The following is a 27,730-nucleotide window of genomic DNA, read 5'->3' as shown; positions in this document are numbered from 1 at the left end:
CTGCCACCACGCCTGGCTAATTTTTTCTATTTTTTACTAGAGACGGGATTTCACTGTGTTAGCCAGGATGGTCTCCATCTCCTGACCTCGTGATCTGCCTGCCTCGGCCTCCCAAAGTGCTGGCATTACAGGCGTGAGCCACTGTGCCCGGCCGCTTCATTTTCTTCTAAGACCCAGGGTCCTATGTTTGTGTCATGTGTTCAATGGGTAATCAATATGTATTAATTGATTTTATTTTGATACTCATAATTCCCTTAGAATCAGAGTCAAAGGGCTTTATTGCCTAACTTCATTGTTTATTTTTCTTCCTTGATCAACTTCCACTCTAGTTTGCTATTAATAGTCACCTGAAGGCCAGGAGTGGTGACTCACACCTGTAATCCCAGCACTTTGGGACTCCGAGGTGGGCGGATCACCTGAGGTCGGGAGTTCAAGACCAGCCTGGCCAACATGGTGAAACCCTATCTCTACTAAAAATAAAAATAAAAAAAATTAGCTGTGTGTGGTGGCGCACACCTGTAGTCCCAGCTACTTGGGTGGCTGAGGCAGGAGAATCATTTAAAGCTGGGAGGCAGAAGTTGCAGTGAGCCAAGATCATGCCACTGCACCCCAGGCTGGGCAACAGAGGGAGAGTCCACCTCAAAAAATAGTAATAATAATAAGTCACCTGAGACTTGTTCCCACTGTACTTACTGCTAAAGGAACCCAAACGGTCCATTCCCTAATTGGCAATGAGTGCTGCTTTGGTCTTCCTCAGCACAGAGCTTCTTCAAGACTTCAGAACCGGCCAACACATACACCAAAGTTTGATGACTCCCTAGGAACAAACAAAAGTGGCACATGGATCAGAAAATCATTCAAAGGGACAAGATAAAGAGAAGATATGCAACACACTCAGCTATGCCACATCTTAGCTTTGTAATGTTGAAAAATTATTCTACCTCTGAAAACCTGTTTCTTCCTCTGTAGTGGGTATAACAGTGCCTACCTCGAAAGTTGTGAGAATTAAATGTCATAATCAAGTATCATAATCCATATAAGTAATGTAGCATGGTACCTGGTCCTCTATAAATGCTACATATTTCTTTTTCTTTTTTATGAGGAAGGATCTGGGTTTGTGGGGCAGGGAGGGTGGGAGGGGCAAATGATACATATTTCTAATAAACAACTGTTGGCTTTCTCTACTCAACTTCATTTCTCTCCTTAGCCGCCATCTTTATTTGGGAAACTGACCCTCCCACATTTCATGTGGTACTGGTGGGGCTGCCAATCACAATACCCCATTCCCCACCCCTGACAAAAGCTAAAGCAACCAGGTCTCTTCTTCCAGAAATCTGGATCTTGAGTAAGACACGAAAGGAGAGAAGGCAGTTGGAGCTTAGTTATTCACTAGAATTCACTCAAAGAATTCAGTCCATGTGCTCTGGCTGTTGAGATCCCTAGCCCCAGGTGGCTCAACTGTTTAACTCTTCTCTCATTTCTCTATCTTTAATAAACTTTAATAAACTCAACTTTAATAATAAGACTGAACGAGTTTCTGTAACTGGAAACCAAAAAAACCTATCTATTACAACATACATTTGTTCCTCACTCTTTCAACAAGTACGTAACAGGGCCAGGCACAGTGGCTCATGCCTGTAATCCCAGCACTCTGGGAGGCTGACGTGGGAGGATTACTGGGACCCAGGAGTTCAAGACCAGCCTGGGCAACATAGGGAGACCCCATCTCTTAAAAAAAAAAAAAGTTAGTTGGGTACAGTGGCCCATGCCTATGGTCCCAGCTACTCAGGAGGATGAGGTGGAACACTTGGGCCTGGGAGGTCAAGGATGCAGTGAGCCACCACTGCACTCCAGCTTGGAGGACAGACTAAGTCTCTTTTGCTTTTTTATTTTGGAGACACAGTCTGGCTCTGTTGCCCAGGCTGGAGTACTCACTGCAACCTCTGCCTCCCACGTTCAAGGGATTCTAATTCTCCATTTGGTTCTCATTTTTAATTCTCGTGTCTTGTGCCACCACCATACCTGGCTAATTGTTTTGTATTTTTAGGAGAGACAGGGTTTCACCATGTTGGCCAGGCTGGTCTCAAACGCTTAGCCTCAAGTGATCCGCCCACCTCGGCCTCCAAAAGTGCTGGAGTGCTGGGATTACAAGTGCGAGCCACCATGCCTGGCCCAAAGTATCTTCTTTGAAGCAGAATTGAAATAATATTTTACACTAAGTCAAAAAATAATCCTTCTGTAGACTCACAGCTTTTTGTTTGTTTGTTTTTGAGACTAAGTCTCACTCTCGTTGCCCAGGCTGGAGTGCAATGGCACCATCTTAGCTCACTGCAACCTCCGCCTCCCGGGTTCAAGCGATTCTCCTGCCTCTGCCTCCCAATTAGCTGGGATCACAGGCGCGGGCCACCAGGCCTGGCTAATTTTTGTATTTTTAGTAGAGACGGGGTTTCACCATGTTGGCCAGGCTGGTCTCGAACTCCTGACCTCAGGCGATCTGCCCACCTCAGCCTCCCCAAGTGCCAGGATTACAGGCATGAGCCACCGTGCTCGGCCCACTCACAGCTTTTTATCTGGCATTTTTCACATTCTACTTTGTGAGTATTACCTCTGAATGTATATTTTCCCCCACTTCTAAATTAAGTGAAAGCAGGCTGGGTGTGGTAGCTCATGCCTATAACTCCAGCACTTTGGGAGACTGAGGCAGGTCAATCTCCTGAAGTCAGGAGTTTCAGACCAGCCTGGGCAACACAGTTGAGAACCCCGTCTCTACCAAAAATACAAAAAAATTAGCTTGGCATGGTGGCAGGCGCCTATAATCCCAGCTACTCAGGAGGCTGAGGCATGACAGTTGCTTGAATCCGGCAGGTGGAGATTGCAGTGAGCTGAAAATGTGCCACTGCACTCCAGCCTGGGCGACAGTGTAAGATCCTGTCTCAAAAATAAATAATAAATAAATAAGTGAGGCCGGGCGCGGTGGCTCACGCTTGTAATCCCAGCACTTTGGGAGGCTGAGGCGGGCGGATCACGAGGTCAGGAGATCGAGACCACGGTGAAACCCCGTCTCTACTAAAAATACAAAAAATTAGCCGGGCGTGGTGGCGGGCGCCTGTAGTCCCAGCTACTCGGAGAGGCTGAGGCAGGAGAATGGCGTGAACCCGGGAGGCAGAGTTTGCAGTGAGCCGAGACCGTGCCACTGCACTCCAGCCTGGGTGCCTGGGTGACAGAGCGAGACTCCGTCTCAAAAAAAAAATAAAATAAAATAAAAAAAAAATAAATAAATAAATAAATAAGTGAAAGCAGAGACTATATTGGATACATATTCGTATGCTTTTAAAATGCCAAGCATACAGGAGGAATATAATAAACACATAGTAGTGGACTAATAAATGTTAATTCTACAAAAGGTTAATTCATCTTTAGCTTTTCTGAAGTGATTTTTTTCACCCTGGTAATTTTTAGCTTGGAGAATAATTCATCACTAAGTGTGGGCAACATTTCCGCTAACGCTGCCATCAAAGAACTTTCCCTTTTTGGGGTGGGGTAGGTCTCCCTTTGCTGTCGTCTCAGGAAAAGTTGAGCTCTGAAGAAAAATGAGTCTAGCAAGGGTGTATTACGAACACAGCAATCAAATAACAGCCAAATTTACTGAACTTTTTCCATTTGCTAGGCACCCATGGGTACCACGGTGTGGGGATTCTTTGAATCCTCACTCCCACACTTCTGGGGCAAGCTGCTTTTTCAAAACAAAGCAAGCTCCGAAAGAGTATGTTACTTGAGCAGTGTCTTACAAGGGATAGCTGTGTCATTTCAAACACAGATGTCAAGGCTGGACGCAGTGGCTCACGCCTGTAATCCCAGCACTTTAGCAGGCCCAGGCGGGCAGATCACCTGAAGTCGGGAGTCCGAGATCAGCCTGACCAACATGTAGAAACCCTGTCTCTACTAAAAATACAAAATTAGCTGGGCGTGGTGGCGTATGCCTGTAATCCAGCTACTTGGGAGGCTGAGGCAAGAGAACTGCTTGAACCCGGGAGGTGGAGGTTGCAGTGGGCTGAGAACACGCCGTTGCACTCTGGCCTGAGCAACAAGTGTGAAACTCCCTCTCAAAAAAAAAAAAAACAAAAACAGATGTCTAGTAAAGGATGCACAGTCAATAGGGACTGAACAACACTCAAAAAAGCACAGTAGGAGGCCGGGCGCAGTGGCTCACGCCTGTAATCCCAGCACTTCGGGAGTCCCAGGTGGGCAGATCACCTGAGGTCAGGAGTTCGAGATCAGCCTGGCCAACACAGCAAAACCCCATCTCTACTAAAAATACAAAAAATAGCCAGGCGTGGTGGCAGGCGCCTGTAATCCCAGGTACTCGGGAGGCTGAGGCAGGAGAATCACTTGAACCCAGGAAGCAGAGGTTGCAGTGAGTTAAGATGGCGCCACTGCACTCTAGCCTGGGCGAAAGAAACTCCATCTCAAAAAAAAAAAAAAAAAATTGTAGGGCCGGGCGCGGTGGCTCACGCCTGTAATCCCAGCACTTTGGGAGGCCGAGGCGGAAGGATCACTTGAGGTCAGGAGTTCGAGACCAGCCTGGCCAACATGGTGAAACCCCATCTCTACTAAAAATACAAATATTAGCCGGGCGTGGTGGCCCGCGCCTCAGGCACGAGAATCGCTTGAGCCTGGGAGGCAGATTGCAGTGAGCCGCGATCGTGCCACTGCACTGCACTACAGCCTAGGAGAAAAAAAAAAAGGCAAAAAAGCACAATATTGCAGTCGGCAGAATCTTCTTTCTCCTCCTTTCACAAGAGACCACATTCTGACACCAACTTCCGTGGAAGCACTGGCGCTAGCTCCAAACTAACAATCGCCAAATTCGAATCAGTTACCGGGAGAGGGAAGTGAGGCACTTCGCCGGGCAGGAGTCCACGTTGGGAGGAGGAAAGGCGCAGGCTCCCGAGTTGTGGAGCCAACGTTCAAATCCTTACGGGGTGGAACCGGCCTGGGCCAGTCATTTTACCTGCGCCTCAGCTCTAACAGGGTACCGAAATACCTACTTTGGAGGGCCTGCTAGGAAATTCAAATGGGTAACGCTGGTCAGGGGCATCAGGCACAGTGGCCATTCTTAGTAGAGCGACGCGCTCCAGGGCTGAGCGGGAAATGGCGAGGCCGGGCACTGGGGCACCGCCCAGACGCGGGGCGGACCCCAGGGGTCAGACCGGGCCCCGCACCGCCCTCCACCACAGAGCGGCGAGGCCCGGCACCGCCCGCCCGCCAGCCCGCCGCGTCGGGCCCGCAGCGCGCGCCTCCTCCCCCACCGCATCTCGTGGCCCCCGCTTCCCCCTAGTCCCGCTAGAAGGGCTCGCGCCCCGCCACCCGCCCGCCCAGCGCTGCCTGGCGCCTCACCTCGCCGAGTCCCCCTAATCCGCGCCAAAGAGTCGCCGGTCTCGCGCGCCTCCGGGCTTTGCGTGCGCGCCCCCGGGCGGCGCAGTGGCGAGCGCGCCGCGTGCGGCGCGCCCGCCGCCTCCGCCCCTCGGCCGTGGAGGCCCCCACCGGGTGCCGAGCGCCCGCCACCGCCCCCTTGGCTTTTTCCCGGTCCCCGCTGCGCGTCCGCTGCTGTCCCTGTGCCCGAGGACTGGGAGGATGGGGCTGAGCCGCTTGCCTGACTTTTGATCCGACCAGTAATCACTTTGCCCGTGTGGCGCGTGGCCCGTTGCCTGAGGCTTCCCGGCGCGTGGGGCTGTTTGGTCGCCTCCGGAGTGCGGTGAGGCGGGCCGAGCCGGGACTGCCTGGGTTTGGGGATAACGTTCCCACCTCCACCCCTGTTGCAGCAAGGGAAATTGAGGCTGAGGGAACTGGGCCCAGGGACGGCGAGCCGTGGCTGCCTCTCCAGTCCGGGCCCCGAAGGGCTGCTCGTGGATGAACCAGACTGATTTTAAGGGGTGAAGAGGGTGCGTTTCAATCAGATGCTTCTGGAACGTCGAAATTGTCTTCTTTGGAAAGAACCATCCCCTCTTTGGGCTTCAGAGGCCCAAATTGAGGCGCAATGATGAGAGGATGTGGTGGTCTACTCTGATGTCAATCTTGAGGGCTAGGTACGTCCCAACATCTCTTATTACTGCTGTTAATGATGATTCTAATAGCTACCATTTGTCGAGTACTTATTGCATGCCAGACATTGCACAAAGCAGGTTACACATACGGTCTCATTTAAAACTTGTGAGGTAGGCACCTGTTGTTATCCCCATTTTCCAGGTGAAGAAATCTAGGCACTGACACATAAATAACTTGGGATCACACTGCTAGGAAGTACTGGGGAAGAGAATTCAAGTCTTGGTTTATCTGAACTATATAACTGTTACATCTATTTAGAAGTCTGCCTTTGATAAATTTGCCCAACCTTTTTTTAGAATTCACTTACACTTTATGCCTGTGTGAACCCTGTCATTCTTTTTTGGTACATGCATAATACAAGTTCATTCTAAAAAAAAAAAAAAAAAAAAAAGCCCTGCCGGGTGCGGTGGCTCGCGCCTGTAATTCCAGCACTTTGGCAGGCCGAGGCGGGCGGATCACAGGGTCTGGAGTTCTAGACCAGCCTGACCAACATGGTGAAATCCCGTCTCTACTAAAAATACAAAAAATTATGCGGGCGTGGTGGCAGGCACCTGTAATCCCAGCTACTCGGGAGGCTGAGGCAGTAGAATCGCTTGAACCCTGGGGGCAGAGGTTGCAATGAGCCAAGATCCTGCCATTCCACTCCAGCCTGGGCAACAAGAGCGAAACTCTGTCTCAAAAAAAAAAAAAAGAAAAGAAAAACCACCTCCCACCAGGTTAAATAAATAATTAACATTTTGGTATGTACCCTTCCAGACATTTTCCTATGCATCACATCAATAAATATATGATAGGATATTTTACATTTGATGTATCCTGAAGATTGATTAATTCAACAAATGTTTAGTGAGTAGGCTTGTTGTAGGTGCTGGGAATTCAGCAGTGAAGAAAACAAAGTCTCTGCCTCATGGATCTCATATTATAGTAGGGAAGACTGTCAATAAGCAATATACACATTACTAAATAATAGATAATGCCCAGTAATGTGGCAAGTTTTATGGAAAAATAAATCAGGATAAGAGTGATGTGGGGATTCTCTTTTAGTTAGGGTAGATAAGGAAGGCCTCTTAGCTAAGGAGGCACATAAACAAATATCTGATCATTTAATGAGAGAAGGAGCTACATGGATTTCTAGAGGGAAACTATCCTAGAAGAGAAGCAGCAAGTGCAGTGGCCCTGAAATGGGGATTTGTTTGGCATGGAAAAAGGGCAAGACCAGTGTGGCTGGAGCACAGCAAATGAGAGCAATTAGATGGAAATCATAGGTGGATCATGTATCATCTGGTAAGGTTTGGATTTTATTGGGAAGTGACAGAATATGACAAAGGGTTGAGACCAAAGGAGTAGCTTTGCTGTAAAAGGATCACTGTGGGCTGGGAGCGGTGGCTCACACCTGTAATCCCATCACTTTGGGAGGCCGAGGCAGGCGGATCACTTGAGGTTAGAAGTTCGAGACCAGCCTGTTCAACATGGTGAGCCCTCATCTCTACTAAAAATACAAAAAAAATTAGATGGGCATGGTGACGGGTGCCTGTAATCCCAGCTACTCGGGAGGCTGAGGTAGGAGAATCACTTGAACCCGGGAGGTGGAGGTTGCAGTGAGCCAAGATCGTGCCACTACACTCAAGCCTGGACAACAGAGTGAAACTACATCTCAAAAAAAAAAAAAAAAAAAGGAACACCGTGGCAGCTGTGTGGAGAATGGATGGTAGAAATATTAAAATTGCCCTTTGCCTGGTGAAGTGGTGTGTACCTGTAATCCCAGCTACTCGAGAGACTGAGGCAAGAGGATGGATTGAGCCCAAGTTTGAGACCAGCGTAGGCAACGTATCGAGACCCCCATCTCTAAAAAAATTTTAAATTGCCCTCTAAGGCATAAATTGTCCTTTTACACGGTAGTTGTTCAGCAGATAGTTTATTAACATTAGTGTTTCACCTATAGCTGTACAGCTTTACAGCCACTCTCAACTTCACATAGTGGAAGTGGGGTCAGTCATTTAGGACATATCTGTGTCTTTTTCATTGAAAACTCAAATTTTGAAACTGGCTAAGGCAAATATCCAGATCTGGATGTCATGATTGTCAACAATGAATATCAGTAATTAGTGTTGTAATACTGTGGAAAAATTAGTCCCACATAATACTGAGATCTAGTCATTAAAAACATAGCATTCAGGGGCTAGGCACGGTGGCTCATGCCTGTAATCCCAGCAGTTTGGAAGGCCAAGGTGGGTGGATCATTTGAGGCCAGTATTTCAAGATCAGCCTGGGCAACATGGGAAAACCCATCTCTGCTAAAAATACAAAAATTAGCTGGGTGTGGTGGTGCATGCCTGTAATCCCAGCTTCTTGGGAGGCACAAGAATTGCTTGAACCCTGGATGTGGAGGTTGCAGTGAGCTGAAATCGCACCACTGCCCTCCAGCCTGTTCAACAGAGCAAGAGTCTGTCTCAAAAACAAAAAACAAAAATCATAGCATTCAAGTACCTGGAAATTACCCTCTCCCTTCAGTTGATGTTAGGCTCTACTTAGACCAATTTAGTCAGTGTGCTTAAGAAAGATGTGGAGAGGGCAGGACACAGTGCCTCACACCTGGGATCCCTGCATTTTGGGAAGCCAAGGTGGGCAGATCACTTGAGTTCAGGAGTTCAAGGAGGCACGAGAACTGGGCAACATGGTGAAACCTCGTCTCTACAAAAAATGCAAAAATTAGCCAGGTGTAGTGGCGTATGCCTATAGTCCCAGCTACTTAGGAGGCTGAGGTGAGAGGATCGCTTGAGCCCAGAGGGTTGAGGCTGCATTGAGCCAGTATCACACCACTGCAGTCCAGCCTAGGTAACAGAGTGAGACACTGTATCAAAAAAAAAAGATGTGGTGAAATTAAAATGCACAGTGAGAAGAAGGGTAACACTGATTAAGGCAGCGCTCCTCTGGGTTTTTGTCTTAAGTGGATGTGATAGTGGCATCACTTACACGACCAGCTGAATGAAGAAGAGATTTGGAGGAGAAATTGAAAGTTCTGTTTTGGATCTGTGTTTTGCATTCTGACTGGAAATGACAAATACAAGTCTACAGCTCATTGGAGGCGTCAGAACTAAAACTGTATAACTGTATTAGAATTGTTTATTTGGCTGTGTGTCTTACCTAGACAGACCTTGAGGACAGACACTGTTATCTTTATAACCTCAGTGCTCTGAAGTGTATCCTCAAATATTTGTGAAATGAGCAAGTAAAGGCAAAAGTAAAAATGAAGTCACTGGCTGGGTGCAGTGGCTCACGCCTGTAATCCCAGCACTTTGGGAGGCCGAGGCGGGCGGATCACGAGGTCAGGAGATCGAGACCATCCTGGCTAACACGGTGAAACCCCATCTCTACTAAAAATACAAAAAATTAGCCAGGCGTGGTAGCAGGCGCCTGTGGTCCCAGCTGCTCGGGAGGCTGAGGAAGAAGAATGGCGTGAACCCGGGAGGCGGAGCTTGCAGTGAGCTGAGATCGTGCCACTGCACTCCAGCCTGGGCAACAGAGCGAGACTGTGTCTCAAAAAAAAAAAAGAATGAAGTCACTTAGGCAAAATGTAGAAGATACATACTGTATGCTTTCACTGAAAGTCCAAGCACGTGAATGTGACTTACAAGTAGGGTGACCATAATTTCTGATTTGCTGAGAATAGCCTGGTTTACATCTGTTGTCCCTACATAAGTATTAATATTGCCTGGTTTCACTCTCAGTAGTGTCTCCGTTTGTACAATAAATTTATATTGTCATTCTTTTTAGAAGGCCCTTCCGGATCTAGCGTCTTCCTATATCTTTATCATCACTGCCCCATCTTAGACTCCATTTGCCAGCCAGGCGGACATACCTTCATTTCTCATATGCACTCTTAACTTCAAGATTTTTTTTGCCAAGGTACTGCCTACCTCACTTAGACATCACTTCCTTAGGAACACTTCTCCTGACCCCCCAATGGCTGAGTTAAGTGACCCTCTTACATGTTCCCAGTACACCTTGTATTTAACCTGTCATAGCAAAGATGACTAAGTGCCTTGTTCCCTCACTAAATATCTCTGTAAAGGAACCTGAAAAAACACCTTTTGTCCTCTTTAAGCCATAAATTTATATTAATAATATCCAAATCCATGTTGAACCAGTATTTCTGAAGATTGACCTTCAGGATAAACTAATAGCACAATCTTCATGCCCTTTCATTCATAACTAACTGAAAAGGTTGACTTTTGTACCAGGAACGCAACAAAGAAAACTTGTATCTTGTCAGGGTCGGTAACCTGGCTGCCATTGACTGAGACCAAAATATCCCAACAGTTTGTCCTCAGCTGCTAAGCTGCTGTGGTTAGAATCAAACGTAGAGTTTCTGGCCTGGTGCGGTGGCTCATGCCTGTAATCCCAATACTTTGACAGTCCTAGGTGGGAAGATTGCTTGAGCTCAGGAGTTCGAGACTAAACTGGGTGACTTAGTGAGAGTTCAACTCTACAAAAAAATAAAAAAATTAGCTGGGCATGGTAGCACACGCCTGTGGTCCCAGCTACTTGGGAGGCTGAGGTGGGAGAATCACTTGAGCTCAGACAGTTGAGGCTGTAGTGACACTTGATTGTGCCACTTTACTCCAGCCTGGGCAACAGAGTGAGACCTTGTCTGGGAAAAAAAAAAAAAAGGTAAGGAGACAACCTACGGAATGGGAGAAAATATTCATGAGCCCTACAGCATATAAGTGGACAAGGGCCTGAAAAGACATTGCTCAAAAGAAGACATGCAAGTAGCATGGGAGGCCGAAGCGGACGGATCACCTGAGGTTAGGAGTTCGAGACCAGCCGGGCCAACCTGGTGAAACCCTGTCTCTACTAAAAAAACAAAAATTAGCTGGGCGTGGTGGCGGGCGCTTGTATTCCCAGCTACTCAGGAGGCTGAGGCAGGAGAATCACTTGAACCCAGGAGGCAGAGGTTGCAGTGAGCCAAGATTGCACCCTTGCACTCCAGCCTGGGCAACAGCGAGACTCTATCTCAAAAATAAAAAAAAAAAAAGAGAGAAAAAAAAAGAAGACATGCAAATAGCTAGCTGGTATGTGAAAAAAATGTTCAGCATCACTAATCATCAGGGAAATGTGAATTAAAACTACCATGAGATATCACCTCACACCTGTCAGAATGATTATTATCAAAAAGCGAGATAAGCATTGGCAAGGATGTGGAGAAAAACCCTGTACACTGTCAGTGGGAATGTAAATTAGTACAGCCATTTTGGAAAATAGTATGGAGGTTCCTTAAAAATTTTTAAATGGAACTACCATATGATCCAATAATCCACTTCTGGGTATATATCTAAAAGAAATGAAATCCGCATGTCAAGGTATCTGTACTCCCATATCCATTGCAGCATTATTCACCATAGCCAAGACATGGAAACAGCCTACATGTACACCAATGGATGACTGAATAAACAAAATGTGAAATATATATATGTGTGTGTACACACACACACACACACACATGCACACACACAATGGAATACTGTTCAGCCTTAAAAAATAAGGAAATCCTGTCACTTGCAGCAACATAGATGAACCTGGAAGACATTATGCCAAGTGAAATAAGCCAGGCACAGAAAGACAAATACTGCTTAATCTCACTTATGTGTGGCATCTACAAAAGTCAAGCTTGTAGAAGTAGCAGCATGGTGGTTACCAGGGGATGGGAGAGAAAGAATTGGAGGATTTTGGCCAAAGGATACAAAATTTCAGTTAGACAGCAGGAATAAGTGCAGGAGATCTATTATACTACATGGTGACTATAGTTAAAAATATATACTTGAGGCCTGGCACTGTGGCTCACACCTGTAATCCCAGGACTTTGGGAGGCTGAGGTGGGTGGGTCATCTGAGGTCAGGGGTTTCAGACCAGCCTGGCCCACATGGTGAAACCCCATCTCTACTAAAAATACAAAAATTAGCCAGGCGTGGTGGTGCATGCCTGTAATCCCAACTACTCAGGAGGCTGAGGCATGAGAATCACTTGAACCTGGGAGGCAGAGGTTGCAGTGAGCCAAGATTGCATCACTGCACTCCAGCCTGGGCAACAGAGCAAGACCGTGTCTCAAAAACAAAAACAAACAAACAAACAAAATATATATATATATACTTGAAAATTGCTAAGAGAGTAGATTTTAGTTGTTCTTACCACACAAAAAAATAAGTATTTGCAGTAATCGGTATATATTTGCGGTAATGGATTTGTTAATTAACTTGATTTAGCCATTCCACAATGAGTATGTCTATCAACACATGTTGTACATCATGAATATACACAATTTTTATTTGCCGAAAAATGTTTAAATATGCCATAAGTAAGTTAAATAAAATATATTTCTTAGAACGTTATTTATAAAAATAAAGCAAAAAACCAGATCTGTCCAAATATAACTAATAAACTGACTCTTATTATTTAACACTCAAGAGTTGGCTGGTATCAGGATTTTCATAATGCCATGGCCATTAAACAGTTTTCGTGAATCCAGGCCTTCGTTACCTATCTCTTCTGCTTCTTCCTCACCTTACTGACTTCTTTCTCATGTACACAAAATGTGGAATATCTGTCTCATGAGTCACCAGCCTTTGGGCAGAACCCAAAAAATTAGGTGAACTAGAAATATATTGTTGCTAAGTGGCTCGGTTTATCAGACAATTCTAAAATGCCTACTAGGCTGCCTAGTTGCATACTTTACTTTTCTGCCTAATGTACAGGACCTCCACCTTGTGACTGTCAAAACAGGCTCCTAAATTATTTTGCATCATTTGGTGACAGGCAGTCTATACTCTTGTGCAACCAACAAGTGCCCAATAAATGTTTGGAATATGCAAGGAACTTGGCATGGTTTAATATAATTGAAAAAGCAAGCATGGACTTTGAGACTTTCCTGAATTTGAATTCTGTCTCCACTCCTTATCACCTTTAAGAATTTAGGGCCTGGTGCGGTGGCTCACGCCTATAATCCCAGCACTTTGGGAGGCCGAGGCGGGCAGATCACTTGAGATCAGGAGTTCGAGACCAGCCTAGCCAACATGGTGAAACCCCATCTCTACTAAAAATATAAAAAATTAGCCGGGCATGGTGCTGCATGCTTATAATCCCAACTACTTGGGAGGCTGAGGCAGGAGAGAATCGCTTGAACCCAGGAGGCAGCGGTTGCCGTGAGCCGAGATCCCACCATTGCACTCCAGCCTGGGCAACAAGAGTGAACAAGAGTGAAACTCCATCTAAAAAAAAAAAAAAAAAAAAAATTTTGGGAAGTTATTATCTTCCTGCATCTCTTTTCTCCTCCTGCGTAACATGAAAATAATAATGTCTAATTCGTAAGAGTTTCATAAGGATATGATGAAAGCCCGATGCAGTAGCTCACGCCTTGTAATCCCAGCACTTTGAGAGGCTGATGTGGGTGGGTCACTTGAAGTCAGTAGTTCGAGACTAGCCTGGCCAACATGGTGAAACCCTGTCTCTACTAAAAATACAAAAACTAGCTGGGCATGGTGGCATGCACCTGTAATCCCAGCTACCTGGGAGGCTGAGGCATGAGAATCACTTGAATCTGGGAGGCAGACGTTGCAGTGAGGCATGATCACTCTGTTCCCCACTCTAGCCTGGGGGACAGAGCGAGACTCAGTCTAAAAAAAAAAGGGGGGGTGGGATGATATATGTATGTGTACTACTACCTTGTTCATGGTGGGAGTCAAATATAATTTTATTTATAGAAGTGCTCCACAGGATGATCCTGGGGCTTAGTTAGAAGTTGTTCTATGTAGGTTAACTAGTGCTCAGCATAGAATTTTTCATTATTTAAATAAAAAACTCTTATCTACTGGAAACCTGTAGGTTTCAAGAACAACAGCCAATTAAACAGAATTTTTTTTACTGGCAGTTTCTTCAGCATTTTCCTCACTATAGAATATTACGGAAAGTGTATGTTATCTCACAGATCGCAGGACAAATGTGTAGTTGCAATATAGGATGGAGGATCCAGCCTTGCCTCAAATGGAGAGCAAACTCAGGAGCTATGTCTCATTTAATTAATGCAAATAGTGAACAAACTTACGCATTATTAGCAATTAACTATAAGACTGTTCCTTAGAGTACAGAGTACTTTTATTGTAATCAAAACTTACAACAAGGTTAATCTGATGTGTATTTAATAATATATGTAATTGTTATGGTGTTGCATGATAATTAGGCCCTACACGTTAAATTGTTTACATAAATGACTATAATTGGTTATTTTTACACAGCCAAACACATAAAGCGTTTGCCTGCTCATTTTATTAATTTTCTAGATTCTATAAGCATGCCAAAGACAACAGTTTATCTGAAATCCTTTACTACTTAATCATGCACTGACAAACACACTATTCAAAATGACACAGCAGGGTTTCCCCTGGTACTGAAAATAGCTACTATTCAAGGCTTTCTGTATATATTCTATCATTTAATGCCTAAGAAACCCTTTAAGGGAGGTGGTATTACTCCCATTTTACTGATGCAGAAAGTGATACTTAAGAGAATGTAAGTAGGCAGCATAGTGGAGATTGAGACTACTACCACAATCCCTGACACTATACCATCTCAGAAGGTAATGGATCACAGCAGAGATATGTAAAGTTAGTTTAGGAAACAAAGTGGCTCTGAAAAATACAGAATATATATAGCATATCCAAAGGGAGAATGAATCAACCTGAAAAAGAGAGAGGTTAGTCAGTAATGGAACAGTAATGGGAGGGCTGGAGCTGACTTAGTGCCCGTTCAAGGAAGAGAGCCTTGGCCAGTGCATTTCAGGCATTATTACCCCATTATAGCTCACTATATTATAGAGATACTTATCAGACTAATGCCATCTAATATTTAAACTTTAAAACTAACTCCTGCTACTCTAATTTCTTTTCTTTTTTTGAGATGGAGTCTCCCTCTTGTTGCCCAGGCTGGAGTGCAGTGGTGCCATCTCGGCTCACTGCAACCTCTGCCTCCTGGGTTCAAGCAATTCTCCTCCCTCAGCCCCCTAAATAGCTGGGATTACAGGCATGCGCCACCACACCCGGTTAATTTTTGTATTTTTAGTAGAGACAGGGTTTCACCTTGTTGGTCAGGCTGGTCTCTGACTCCTGACCTCAGATGATCACCTACCTCAGCCTCCCAAAGTGCTAGGATTACAGGCATGAGCCAACACCCCCAGCCTTATTTTTTCTTTTTTTTTTTTTTTTTTTTTGAGATGGAGTCTTGCTCTGTCGCCCAGGCTGGAGTGCAGTGGCGCAGTCTCGGCTCACTGCAACCTCCGCTTCCTGGGTTCACGCCATTATCCATTATGCTGCCTCAGCCTCCCGAGTAGCTGGGACTACAGGCGCCTGCCACCATGCCTGGCTAATTTTTTGTATTTTTAGTAGAGACGGGGTTTCACCGTGTTAGCCAGGATGGTCTTGATCTCCTGGGTCTCGTGATGCACCCCCCTCGGCCTCCCAAAGTGCTGGGATTATAGGCATGAGCCACCTCGCCCGGCCTTCTTTTTTTTTTTTTTTTTTTTTTTTTAGTTGGAGTTTCACTCTTGTTGCCCAGGCTGGAGTGCAATGGCGCAGTCTCAGCTCACCACAACCTCCGCCTCCTGAGTTCAAGCGATTCTCCTGCCTCAGCCTCCCAAGTACCTGGGATTATAGGCATCTGCCACCACGCCTGGCTAATTTTTATTTTTAGTAGAGACAGGTTTCTGCCTGTTGGCCAGTCTGGTCTTGAACTCCTGACTTCAGGTGATCTGCCCACCTTGGCTTCCCAAAGCGCTGGGATTACAGGCGTGAGCCGCCGTGCCTGGCCTCAAATTTCTTAAAAAGTAATTATTGTAAGGCTGGGTGGGGCAGCTCACCCCTGTAATCCCAGCACTTTGGGAGGCCGAGGTGGGCGGATCATCAGGTCAGGAGTTCGAGACCAGCCTTACCAACATGGTGAAACCCCATCTCTACTAAAAATACAAAAATTAGCCGGGTGTGGTGGCACGTGCCTGTAATCCCAGCTACTCGGGAGGCTGAGGCAGAAGAATCGCTTGAACCTGGGAGGCGGAGCTTGCAGTGAGCCGAGATGGTACCATTGCACTCCAGCCTGGGTGACAGAGCGAGACTCCTTCACAAAAAAAAAGAAAAAAAATTATTGTAGGCTGGGTGCAGTGGCTCATGCCTGTAATCCCAGCACTTTGGGAGGCTGAGGTGGGTGGATCACTTGTGGTCGGGAGTTCAAGACCAGCCTGGCCAACATGGTGAAACCCTGTCTCTATTAAAAATACAAAAATCAGCCAGGTGTGGTGCTGCACGCCTGTAATCCCAGCTACTAGGGAGGCTGAGGCAGGAGAATAGCTTGAACCTGGAGGCAGAGGTTGCAGTGAGCTGAGATCACGCCATTGCTCTCCAGCCTGGGCCACAGAGTGAGACTCCTTCTCAAAAAAAAATAATAATAATAGTAATTATTGTAGGGATTAAACTAATGTTTTTCAAGTTTTTTTAGTCATTATTAGCAGCCCTAAAGAACCTTTTTAGACATATACCTCTCCCCCACAAAGTTTTAATGCCATAAACTATATATATGTTTATGTACTATATATATATACTCTGTATATAAAAAGATTAAATTTTTTTGCCCCTTAGAATAAGACTTTTTTCCCCCCTTTTTGAGTGCATGGGTTACACAATGTTGCATGAATGATTCGGCTTCCCCCATAGAACTACCTTCAGATTCAGAACATGCGTTATGCAAAGGATAGTATTTCTGTACATATGACAATTATATTTCTCATTGTAAGTTAATAAATAATTTCTGTGCATATGACATAATTCTCATAAACTAATAAACTAATTGACAATTTTACTTTTGAGCTTGCTTAGTGTGATTCTGCTCCTTAATAAGGGGGTTATTCTCTATGTGTGGAAAATTTGGGTTTCTAAGCCTGTAAAATAGCATGAGAGGCCTTTTGATAGCCTGCTAGCTTTCACCAAGGCTTTTTGCTTGAAACTTCTAGAGCATTCTTAGTTGTTCATTTAGTAAGTATTGAGTCCTACTATAGGCCAAGGACTGTGCCAGGTACTAGGGATTCAAAGACTAATAAAATAGTGTTCCCTCCAGAAGCACTCACTGTCCAGTTGGGGAGACAGATATGCACACAAATATTACAATACAAAGTAATATGTGCTGTAACAGAGATATGCTAGAGATACTAAGAGCTCCAAGAAGAGATTACTTTATTTTAGGGAGAATTAAGTGGTAGAACTCTATAAAGTGATGAGTTAAATCTTGGAGAAGAATGAGGAGGAAATTCCAAGTGGAAAGAGCAAATTATATAAGGCCCAGAAATATGAAATAGCATGGCCAGTTTGGTCTTTGCGACTGGAGTGCAGGGAGTAAGAAACAGGAAGGCCCCTCCTAAAGTAGAGTAACTTGCACAGGTAAAGATTAGACTATAAAGGGCTTTATACTTTATTTATAAGGCTATGGGGAACCAGTGAAGCATTTTGAATTGCGGAGCGATGCTATCACTAATCTGGGCTTTATCTTTCCAACCAGTGGTGTGGATTGAGAAGTGGCAAGATACAAAGCCTGGAGTTATAGCAGTCCAAGTAAGAGATGGTGAGGGAACATAATTGGAATGGGAAGGAGGAAGAAGAAATTGATTAAAGGTATTTAAGAAGTAATTAATTAGAGGGAGAAGAGAGAGGAAGGTGATAGGATTAGAGATGGTCCTCAGATGTCCAGCTGAGGTGGATACTGATGCTACTCACCCAGAGAGAGACAGCAGAGGGCAAAGCACAGACATGAAGGGAAAAGGGGAGATTTTGTTCTGGATATGTTGAGTTTCAGGTGCCTGTACGATATACAGGCACTGTTCAATAGATGGATTCAAAAGCCAAGGGAGGCCGGGTGCTGTGGCTCACGCCTGTAATCCCAGCACTTTGGGAGGCCGAAGCAGGTGGATCACTTGAGGTCAGGAGTTCGAGACCAGCTTAGCCAACATGGTGAAACCCCGTCTCTACTAAAAATACAAAAATTAGCCAGGTATTGTGGCGAGCATCTGTAATCCCAGCTACTCAGGAGGCTGAGGCAGGAGAATTGCTTGAACCTGGGAGGCGGAGGTTGCAGTGACCCGAGATGGCGCCACTGCACTCCATCCAGCCTGGGCGACAGAGGGAGTCTCCGTCTAAAAAAATGGAAAAAAGCCAAGGGGGACATTCAGGTCAGAGTTAAATAGATGAGGGAGTGAGCAAGAGATTGATGGAAAATTGGAAGCCACAGAAGACAAGATTGCTTGAACTCATTGAATGGAAAAACACGAAGGAAGAGTGAAGAATAGAAACTTGGATGACAACAGGTAAGACAGAGAAGAGCCCAGTAATCCAGAAAGGGAGAAGTAGATTTAAGAGAAAGAAGTAGCAGTGAAGGTGGGAGGAGTAGTCAGCAGAGCATTATTAAGACCATTTAGGCCCTAAAAAAAGGAAATATTATGGTGCTTGCCATGTAATTTTAATTTCAAGTGGATTAAACATTTAAAGAAAAAAAAAAGGCCAGGCGCAGTGGCTCACGGCTGTAATCCCAGCACTTTGGGAGGCCGAGGCTGGTAGATCATCTGAGATCAAGAGTTTGAGACCAGCCTGATCAATATAGTGAAACCCCGTCTCTACTAAAAATACAAGAATTAGCCAGGTGTGGTGGCGTGCATCTGTAGTCCCAGCTACTAGGGAGACTGAGACAGGGGAATTGCTTGAACCCGGGCGACAGAGGTTGCAGTGAGCCGAGATCGCGCCACTGCACTCCAGCGTGGGCAACAGAGGAAGACTCTGTCTCAAAAAGAAAAAGAACTATAAAACTATTAGAAGAGAATATGAGAGAATTCCTACATAATTTTGACATGGGGAAGCAAAAATCTTCCTAACTATGGCTCAAAATACAGAAGGCATAGAAACAGAGGTTAATAATTTGACTATACAAAACTCAAAATTTCTGCACAGCAAAAAACAAAAATCCTATGTCAAAACATAAATTGGGCCGGGCGCGGTAGTTCACATTTGTAATCCCAGAACTTTGGGAGGCCGAGGTGGGCGAGTCATCTGAGGTCAGGAGTTCGAGACCAGCCTGGCTAACATGGTGAAAACCTGTCTCTATTAAAAATACAAAAATCAGCCAGGCGTGGTGGTGCATACCTGTAATCCCAGCTACTAGGGAGGCTGAGGCAGGAGAATTGCTTGAACCCAGGAGGCGTAGGTTGCAGTGAGCCAAGATTGTGCCACTGCACTTCAGCCTGGGTGACACAGCAAGACTCCATCTCTTAAAAAAAAAAAAAAAAAAAAAAAACCACATAAATGGAAAAATGTTTGCTACTCATATCACAAATGGCTAATCATCTAATATAAAGAGCTCCTAGAGCAGTGAGCCATGATCATGCCACTGCGCTCTAGCCTGCGCAACAGAGTGAGACCCCATCTCACACATACACACACACACACACACAAAAGCAGCTCCTAGAGTGAGACCCCGTCTCACACACACACACACACACACACACACAAAAGCAGCTCCTAGAGTGAGACCCCGTCTCACACACACACACACACACACACACACACACACAAAAGCAGCTCCTAGAGTGAGATCCCATCTCACGCACACACACACACAAAAGCAGCTCCTAGAGTGAGACCCCATCTCACACACACACACACACACGCAGAAGCAGCTCCTAGAAATAGATAAGTAAGAAATAGATCAGCCACTCAATAGAAACGTCAATGAAAGACATAAATAGAGGTTATGTGATGTGTAGTGGTTAAGAGTATGGAGATTTTGAAGTTACCTACCTATGTCGGAATCTTAGTTATGTCTCTTGCTAGCTCTATGACCTTGGGCAAGTTTCTGATCCTCAACTTCCTCTTCTATAAAATGCAGGTAGTAATTGTAACTACCTCAAGGGAGTAAGTGAGAAAAAGACCAGTAGTATTTAATAGTAAATGGGTGACTCATGGTAAAAGAAGAAAGGGCACCTAGAAAATGGCTTCTAAATTTCTGGTATCTGGAACTTTGAAACAAAAGAGATTCTGGGAAAAGGACCAACCCAATCCCCATCTGTCTTTTTTTCATTAAGGGCGCATATTTACTAAGTCGCTACAAAAATGTGAGACATAGCTCTGGGCCTTGAAATACAGTGTAAGATTCATTGTCTCTCTATAAGAGAACCAAGCATCAATGAAATACTGCGGAAACACATAATTACCAACAGGTGAATACCACGAAGGAAATTTACACTATAAAACAGTATAGAGGAATCTGATGGAGTTTAGAAGGTCAGACTGAGGAGGTGACTACTGAGCCAATATCTGAAGGAAGAGTGAAAAGTTAAACAGGCTAATAGTAGTGAAGAAGGGGAAAGGGGATGAGAGAGTAGAAACAATACTCCAGGCAGACAGAGCAGCACAGGACTTGAGGCAGGAAAGGAGCTAGTCCATTGCCACTGAAGCTAGAGAAGGGGAAGAGTGGGGCAGGGGAGACTGGAGAGAGGCAGATTATCTAGGGCCTTGGCAGTCGTCTTGAGGGTTTTGGACTTTATCCTGATAGCAGTGGGAATTCACTGAAAGTTTTTTAGCAAAAGAGTAACAAGATCAAATCTGTATTTTGAAAAGCTGTTTACAATGTGGAGAATTGTATGCAGATTAAACTGAGGCAAGAGAGTGTATGGGGAGACAGATTCTGAGAATATGGTAGTTCAGGCCAATGATATGCTCCCTAAACACACTTGTTTTCCTAACATTACTTTAGTAGAATGCAAAGACGTTAATTCTTACATAGTAAACGTGCATCGAATATTAGCTATTATTATTATCTATAGCTAGAGATAAAAGGCTTAAAATTAATCTACCAGGAAGAATGAATTCATTGGAGTGAAAGGATTTCATTGAAAGCATGGATATGCGAATCAAATTCTTTTCTTTCTAGAACAGAGGGAGGGAGTTAGAGGAGTTAAAAAGTGATATCACAGGCCGGCTGTGGTGGCTCATGCCTGTAATCTCAGAACTTTGGGAGGCTGAGGCAGGCGAATGACAAGGTCAGGAGTTTGAGACCAGCCTGGCCAACATGGTGAAACCCCATCTCTACTAAAAATACAAAAAATTAGCTGGGCATGGTGGCGGGCACCTGTAATCTCAGCTACTCAGGAGGCTGAGACAGGAGAATCACTTGAACCCAGGAGGCGGAGGTTGCAGTGAGCCGAGATTGTGCCACTGCACTCCAGCCTGGGCAACAGTGCGAGACTCTGTCTCAAAAAACAAAAAAAAAGTCCGGGCATGGTGGCTCACGCCTGTAATGCTAGCACTTTTGGAGGCCGAGGTGGGCGGATCACCTGAGGTCGGGAGTTCGAGACAGCCTGACCAATATGGAGAAACCACATCTCTACTAAAAATACAAAATTAGCAGGGCATGCGGCCACCCATCGTCTGGGAAGTGAGGAGCGCCTCTGCCCAGCCGCCCCATCTGGGAAGTGAGGAGCGCCTCTGCCCAGCCGCCCCGTCTGGGAAGTGAGGAGCGCCTCTGCCCGGCCACCCCGTCTGGGAAGTGAGGAGCGCCTCTGCCCGGCCACCCATCGTCTGGGAAGTGAGGAGCGCCTCTGCCCGGCCACCCATCGTCTGGGAAGTGAGGAGCGCCTCTGCCCGGCCGCCCCGTCTGGGAAGTGAGGAGCGCCTCTGCCCGGCCACCCATCGTCTGGGAAGTGAGGAGCGCCTCTGCCTGGCCACCCATCGTCTGGGAAGTGAGGAGCGCCTCTGCCCGGCCACCCATCGTCTGGGAAGTGGGGAGCGCCTCTGCCCGGCCGCCCCGTCTGGGAAGTGAGGAGCGCCTCTGCCCAGCCACCCATCGTCTGGGAAGTGAGGAGCGCCTCTGCCCGGCCGCCCCGTCCGGGAAGAAGTGAGGAGCGCCTCTGCCCGGCCACCCCGTCTGGGAAGTGAGGAGCGCCTCTGCCCGGCCGCCCCGTCTGGGAAGTGGGGAGCGCCTCTGCCCGGCCACCCTGTCTGGGATGTGGGGAGCGCCTCTGCCCGACCGCCCCGTCTGGGAGGTATACCACGGAGGCCAGAAGCAATCTGGGGGCTGGACGTGGTGGCTCACGCCTGTGGTCCCGGCACTCTGGGGGGCCGAGGCGGATTGATCACTTCGGGCTAGGAGTTCGAGACCAGTCTGGCCAACATGGCGAAACATATGAAAAATACAACAGACAAACCAACCAACCAACTCAGTGACAACAAAACAGGTCTATCCTGGAGTCATACTCTAATTTTTTCTATTTTCCTCCCTTTCTGATCCTTTATCCCACTTTCTTTTTCTTCCTTTTCCTTCTCCTTCTTCGTCAAATAGAGGATTGAGTTATTATCACTGATCCATATAAAGTCCCTCTCTCATTTATTTTGATTCCCACTCCCCATTTCTATTCCCCGTCTTCCCATGTGCAACCTTCCTAATATGTTTGATACGCATCTTTTTGTTTGTATGTATTTTTAGAAAATGTTTATTGTTTTTATGTGCAAAGAAAATTAATAAAAAAAAAAAATTAGCAGGGCATGGTGGCGCATGTCTGTAATCCCAGCTACTCAGGAGGCTGAGGCAGGAGAATCACCTGAACCCAGGAGGCAGAGGTTGCAGTGAGCTGAGATTGCACCGTTGCATTCCAGCCTGGGCAACAAGAATGAAACTTCATCTCAAAAAAAAAAGTGATACCACAGCAGCTAGAAGAGGAGGCCAGACTTTTTTTTTTTTTTTGAGATGGAGTCTCACCCTGTCACCCAGGCTGGAGTGCAATGGCGTGATCTCAGCTCACTGCAACCTCCGCCTCCCTGGTTCAAGTGATTCTCCTGCCTCAGGCTGAGTAGCTGGGAGTACAGGCACGCGCCACCGTGCCCAGCTAATTTTTTGTATTTTTAGTAGAGACGGGGTTTCACAGTGTTAGCCAGGATGGTCTCGATCTCTTGACCTTGTGATCCACCTGCCTCGGCCTCCCAAAATGCTGGGATTACAGGCATGAGCCACCGCGCCCAGCCCCCATTTTACATTTTTTTTGTTTGTGCCCACTGCCTTTTTTCAGAGGATGCAGTTAGCAATTTCAGCCACTGGATGGTGCAAATTCACAAGAGTCCAGTGAAAGTTCCTCAATTACGGTCCAAGGTGCACCTGTTGCTACACTGCACCAAGTGAAGGAGGGTGGGGTAAAGGACTTTTTGGATCTGAAATTTCAGTATAAACATGGATCGAAGTTCACTAGAAGTTCAGATTGAGGGAAATTTTTAGAATTTGATCACTGACAAGTCAGGTCATTGAATAAGGAAAGACAAAAGAAAAGTGTTGTAATAATGAAGAGGAAGAGAAAAAGGAACAGACGATGAAATATGAGGGAAAATAAGTCTAAAGAGATGAATTCAAGCGTTAGCAACAATTATAGTATGACCCTTTACTGGTTTGCATTTCCCTGGTAACTGATAGCAACTTTGATGTAAAAATAAAGCTTACTTCATTCTCTTCTAGAAAGTCAGCTATGCTACCCTTAGCTTATCCATTTGGTGGTGTGACATTATCAACAAATATTTTTAGTATCTACTATGAACATGGTGCTTTGTTGATACAAAGTAATATAGAGATATACAAATTAACACAGATACTGGGCTTCGAGCAGAAGAACCAGTAAGTACATATAAGAAGATAAGTAATTGACTGGATTAAGAAAATGTGGCACATATACACCATGGAATACTATGCAGCCATAGGAAAGGATGAGTTCATGTCCTTTGTAGGGACATGGATGAAGCTGGAAACCATCATCCTAAGCAAATATCGCAAGGATAGAAAACCAAACATCGCATGTTCTCACTCATAGGTGGAAACTGAACAATGAGAACACTTGGACACAGGGCTGGGAACATCACACACCAGTGCCTGTCGTGGGGTGGGGGGATGGGGGAGGGATAGCATTAGGAGAAATACCTAATGTAAATGACGAGTTAATGGGTGCAGCAAATCAACATGGCACATGTATACATATGTAACAAACCTGGACATTGCGCACATGTACCCTAGAATTTAAAGTATAATAATAATAATAATAATAATAAAGAAGATAAGTAATTCAAGGCAACCTGAGGGCCATTGTGTCAACTCAGAAAATGGAATACTTTTTGAGAGTGGGAGTGGAGTATCAGTGGGATGGGGAGGAAGGGATCATAGGACTCTCAACCTGTTCAGGGCAAACAAAAAATAAAAAGATTTCTTCTGGCCTTTAGTTATAAGTACATGCAGCAACTCTTCCTTGGTAAATGGCTAGTTATGGACATAGACATAGGAAAAGTGCTCTAGGTCAGAATCTGCTGGGCAGTGATTAAAAAGCATCCAAAATATTAATAGGAGGGGGTAGGAGATATGAGGAAATAATGGTTAAGGCCAGTACCACTCCTGAAACCACCGTTGCACTAGCCCGGGAGTACAGAAAAGGAAGGATGTTAATGGCTTGTTCAGGCCTTTCAGAGATCCAAAGTCCCAGGTCACTTTGATTTTTGAGATTATGGGTTTATCTAAAAAACGAAGAAATGGCAAAACAGATACAAAATATGTTTTATATTTTATTTATATTTATCTTTTTTTTTTTTTGAGATGGAGTCTCACTCTGTCACCCAGACTGGAGTGCAGTGTCGCCATCTCAGCTCACTGCAACCTCTGCCTCCTGGGTTCAAGTGATTCTCCTGCCTCAGCCTCCCGAGTAGGTGGGATTACAGGCATGTGCCACCACACCCAGCTAATTTTTGTATTTTTAGTAGAGACAGGGTTTCACCATCTTGGCCAGGCTGGCCTGAAACTCCTGACCCCAGATGATCCACCCGACTCGGCCCTCCAAAGTGCTGGGCTTACAGGCGTGAGCTACCGCGCCTGGCTGTTGTATATTTTAAGTGTTTCTGTTTAACAAAGTACTGCTTTTAATACACACGCAAATATGGCTGTTTACTTAATGTCATTCAGCAATAGCTTAAAAAGTTTAAATTGGAGGTTTTTGTGAATGTACCTTCTTTGCCCTAAGCAACTACCTATCTTAATTTTGGGGCCTATCAAAAAGTATTGGGGTGACATCAACCCTTTAAAAAGGTGGAACAGGCTGGGCACAGTGGCTCACGCTTGTAATCCCAGCACTTTGGGAGGCCAAGGTGGGCAGATCACCTGAGGTCGGGAGTTCGAGACCAGCCTGACCAACATGGTGAAACCTCGTCTCTACTAAAAATACAAAAATTAGCCGAGCATGGTGGTGCATGCCTGTAATCCCAGCTACTTGGGAGGCTGAGGCAGGAGAATTGGCTTGAACCCGGGAGGTGGAGGTTGCGGTGAGCCGAGATCACGCCATTGCACTCCAGCTTGGGCAACAAGAGCGAAACTCCATCTCAAAAAATTAAAATTTAAAAAAAGGTGGAACAGCTTCTAGTCACCTCTAAAACTTGAAAATAAACACAACTTCTTGAAATGTAGTAGTAATATATTAGCCAAGAAGAAGAGACAGATTTTTTTTTTTTTGAGATGGAGTCTTGCTTTGTCACCCAGGCTAGAGTGCAGTGACATGATCTCAGCTCACCACAACCTCAGCCTCCTGGGTTCAAGCGATTCTCCTGCCTTAGCCTCCTGAGTAGCTGGGATTACAGGCGCCTGCCACCACGCCCAACTAATTTTTTGTATTTTTAGTAAAGATGGTGTTTCACCATGTTGACCAGGCTGGTCTCAAACTCCTGACTCAAGTGATCCACCTGCCTTGGCCTCCCAAAGTACAAGGATTATAGGCATGAGCCACCACGCCCAGCCAAAGACACAGATTTAAAGTGGTGTGAAGAATATGAAGTTTTGTATGTGTCTTTTTATTATATGTGTATATATATTTATACTGTCCATAAAGAGATATATTAACCACTGATTACATATTAACCAGTGTTAATGATTATCTCTGGGAAGAGAGATTAGGTATTACTTTTATTCTTTATACTTTTGAGTATTTTCTAAAAGCTTTTATAATGAGAATGTACTTTATTTATTTTACTATATATTATATATATACATATTTTTTGAGACAGAGTCTCGCTGTGTCGCCCAGGCTGGAGTGCAGTGGCATGATCTCGGCTCACTGCAAGCTCCGCCTCCCAGGTTCATGCCATTCTCCTGCCTCAGCCTCCCGAGTAGCTAGGACTACAGATGCCTGCCACCACACCTAACTAATTTTTTTTTTTTTTTTTTAGTAGAGATGGGGTTTTGCCGTGTTAGCCAGGATGGTCTCGATCTCCTGACCTCGTGATCTGCCTGCCTCGGCCTCCCAAAGTGCTGGGATTACAGGCGTGAGCCACTGCGCCCGGCCGAGAATGCACTTTAATAATTATAAAAACAAAGTGTGGTAGCTTAATAAGAAAGAACTTGCAATAGAAACAGCTAATAAGGCTAGGCGCGGTGGCTCATGCCTAGCCTTTTTACTCCAGCACTTCGGGAGGCCGACGCGGGTGGATACCTTGAGGTCAGGAGTTGGAGACCAGCCTGACCAATATGGTGAAACCCCATCTCTACTAAAAATACAAAAATTAGCTGGGTGTGATGGCTTATGCCTGTAATCCCAGCTACTGGGAAGGCTGAGGCACGAGAATAGTTTGAACCCGGGAAGCAGAGGTTGCAGTGAGCTGAGATTGTGCCATTGCACTCCAGCCTGGGCAACAGAGCGAAACTCCATCTCAAAAAAAAAAAAACAAAAGAAAAAGAAGAAAAGAAACAGCGAATAATTCCACAGGAATAATTGGCACTTCCATAGAAACAGTGTTTTATCAAGTTTTGTATAACTTGGTCTATAATGGTGACACTAGAAATGGTGCCCAGGTCTGAAGTGATCTGCAGATCCACATCCCAAAGCCCACACAGGAGTTCTCCTTTCTCCTCTGCCATCTCTCCCATCTCTGTTTTTATAGATCTTCACTGGTAAGGAAATATAGGACTTGAAGTTACTAACTGATTAGGGAGTCAGAAAATCCTCAGAGGGGTCTATGCTTTGTCAGGGGAAACAAATTGTTCCCAAAGCAAAATAATTTTGATTCTGTCTGTGAATTTCTATAAAGTCAGTAGAAATGTTACCCAAATTATACTCTTTTTTTTTTTTTTTTTTTGAGACAGTCTCGCTCTGTTACCCAGGCTGGAGTGCAATGGTTCAATCTCAGGCTCAAGCAATTCTTGTGCCTCAGCCTCCAGAGTAGCTGAGATTACAGGTGCACACCAGCATGCCTGCCTAATTTTTGTATTTTTAGTAGAGATGGGTTTCACCATGTTGTCCAGGCTGGTCTCAAACTCCTGGCCTCAAGCCATCTACCCACCTCGGCCTCCCGAGGTGTTAGGATTACAGGCTTGAGCCACCATGCCCGGCCTCCAATTATACTCTTGCAGGAGAGTTGATGAGAGCAGATTTTGCCATAGGTTTTATCTCCTGGGAAATCTCATGTTTCAGGATTAAGGGACATTCAGTGGTGGGTGAGGCTGGGAAGGGTGAAGATGCATGTAGGCATTAGTTCTGGACCAAGAG

General features: G+C 45.4%; 2 protein-coding genes across 2 annotated transcripts in view; one reads left to right on the top strand and one right to left on the bottom strand.

The window, feature by feature from the left end:
• TADA2A (transcriptional adaptor 2A) overlaps positions 1-5,473 on the bottom strand; it is a 77,522-nt gene extending 72,049 nt beyond the window's left edge. The window contains exons 1-2 of the mRNA XM_003278389.4: positions 5,398-5,473; positions 694-817 (exon numbers count right to left, since the gene is read on the bottom strand). Of these exons, the coding sequence (XP_003278437.1) occupies positions 694-718 (25 nt within the window). The 5' untranslated portion in view covers positions 719-817; positions 5,398-5,473. The remainder of the gene's footprint in view (positions 1-693; positions 818-5,397) is intronic.
• Positions 5,474-5,566: 93 nt separating this feature from the next.
• The window catches only part of ACACA (acetyl-CoA carboxylase alpha), a 337,027-nt gene continuing 314,863 nt past the window's right edge, over positions 5,567-27,730 (top strand). The window contains exon 1 of the mRNA XM_030808066.1: positions 5,567-6,086. The gene's annotated coding sequence lies outside the window, so the exon portion shown is untranslated. The remainder of the gene's footprint in view (positions 6,087-27,730) is intronic.

This window comes from Nomascus leucogenys, unplaced genomic scaffold, assembly GCF_006542625.1.
Source record: "Nomascus leucogenys isolate Asia unplaced genomic scaffold, Asia_NLE_v1 Super-Scaffold_258, whole genome shotgun sequence".
In the NCBI taxonomy this organism is placed as follows: domain Eukaryota; kingdom Metazoa; phylum Chordata; class Mammalia; order Primates; family Hylobatidae; genus Nomascus; species Nomascus leucogenys.
The sequence above is the reverse complement of the archived record's forward strand: the minus strand, read 5'-3'. Positions and strand labels throughout refer to the sequence as shown.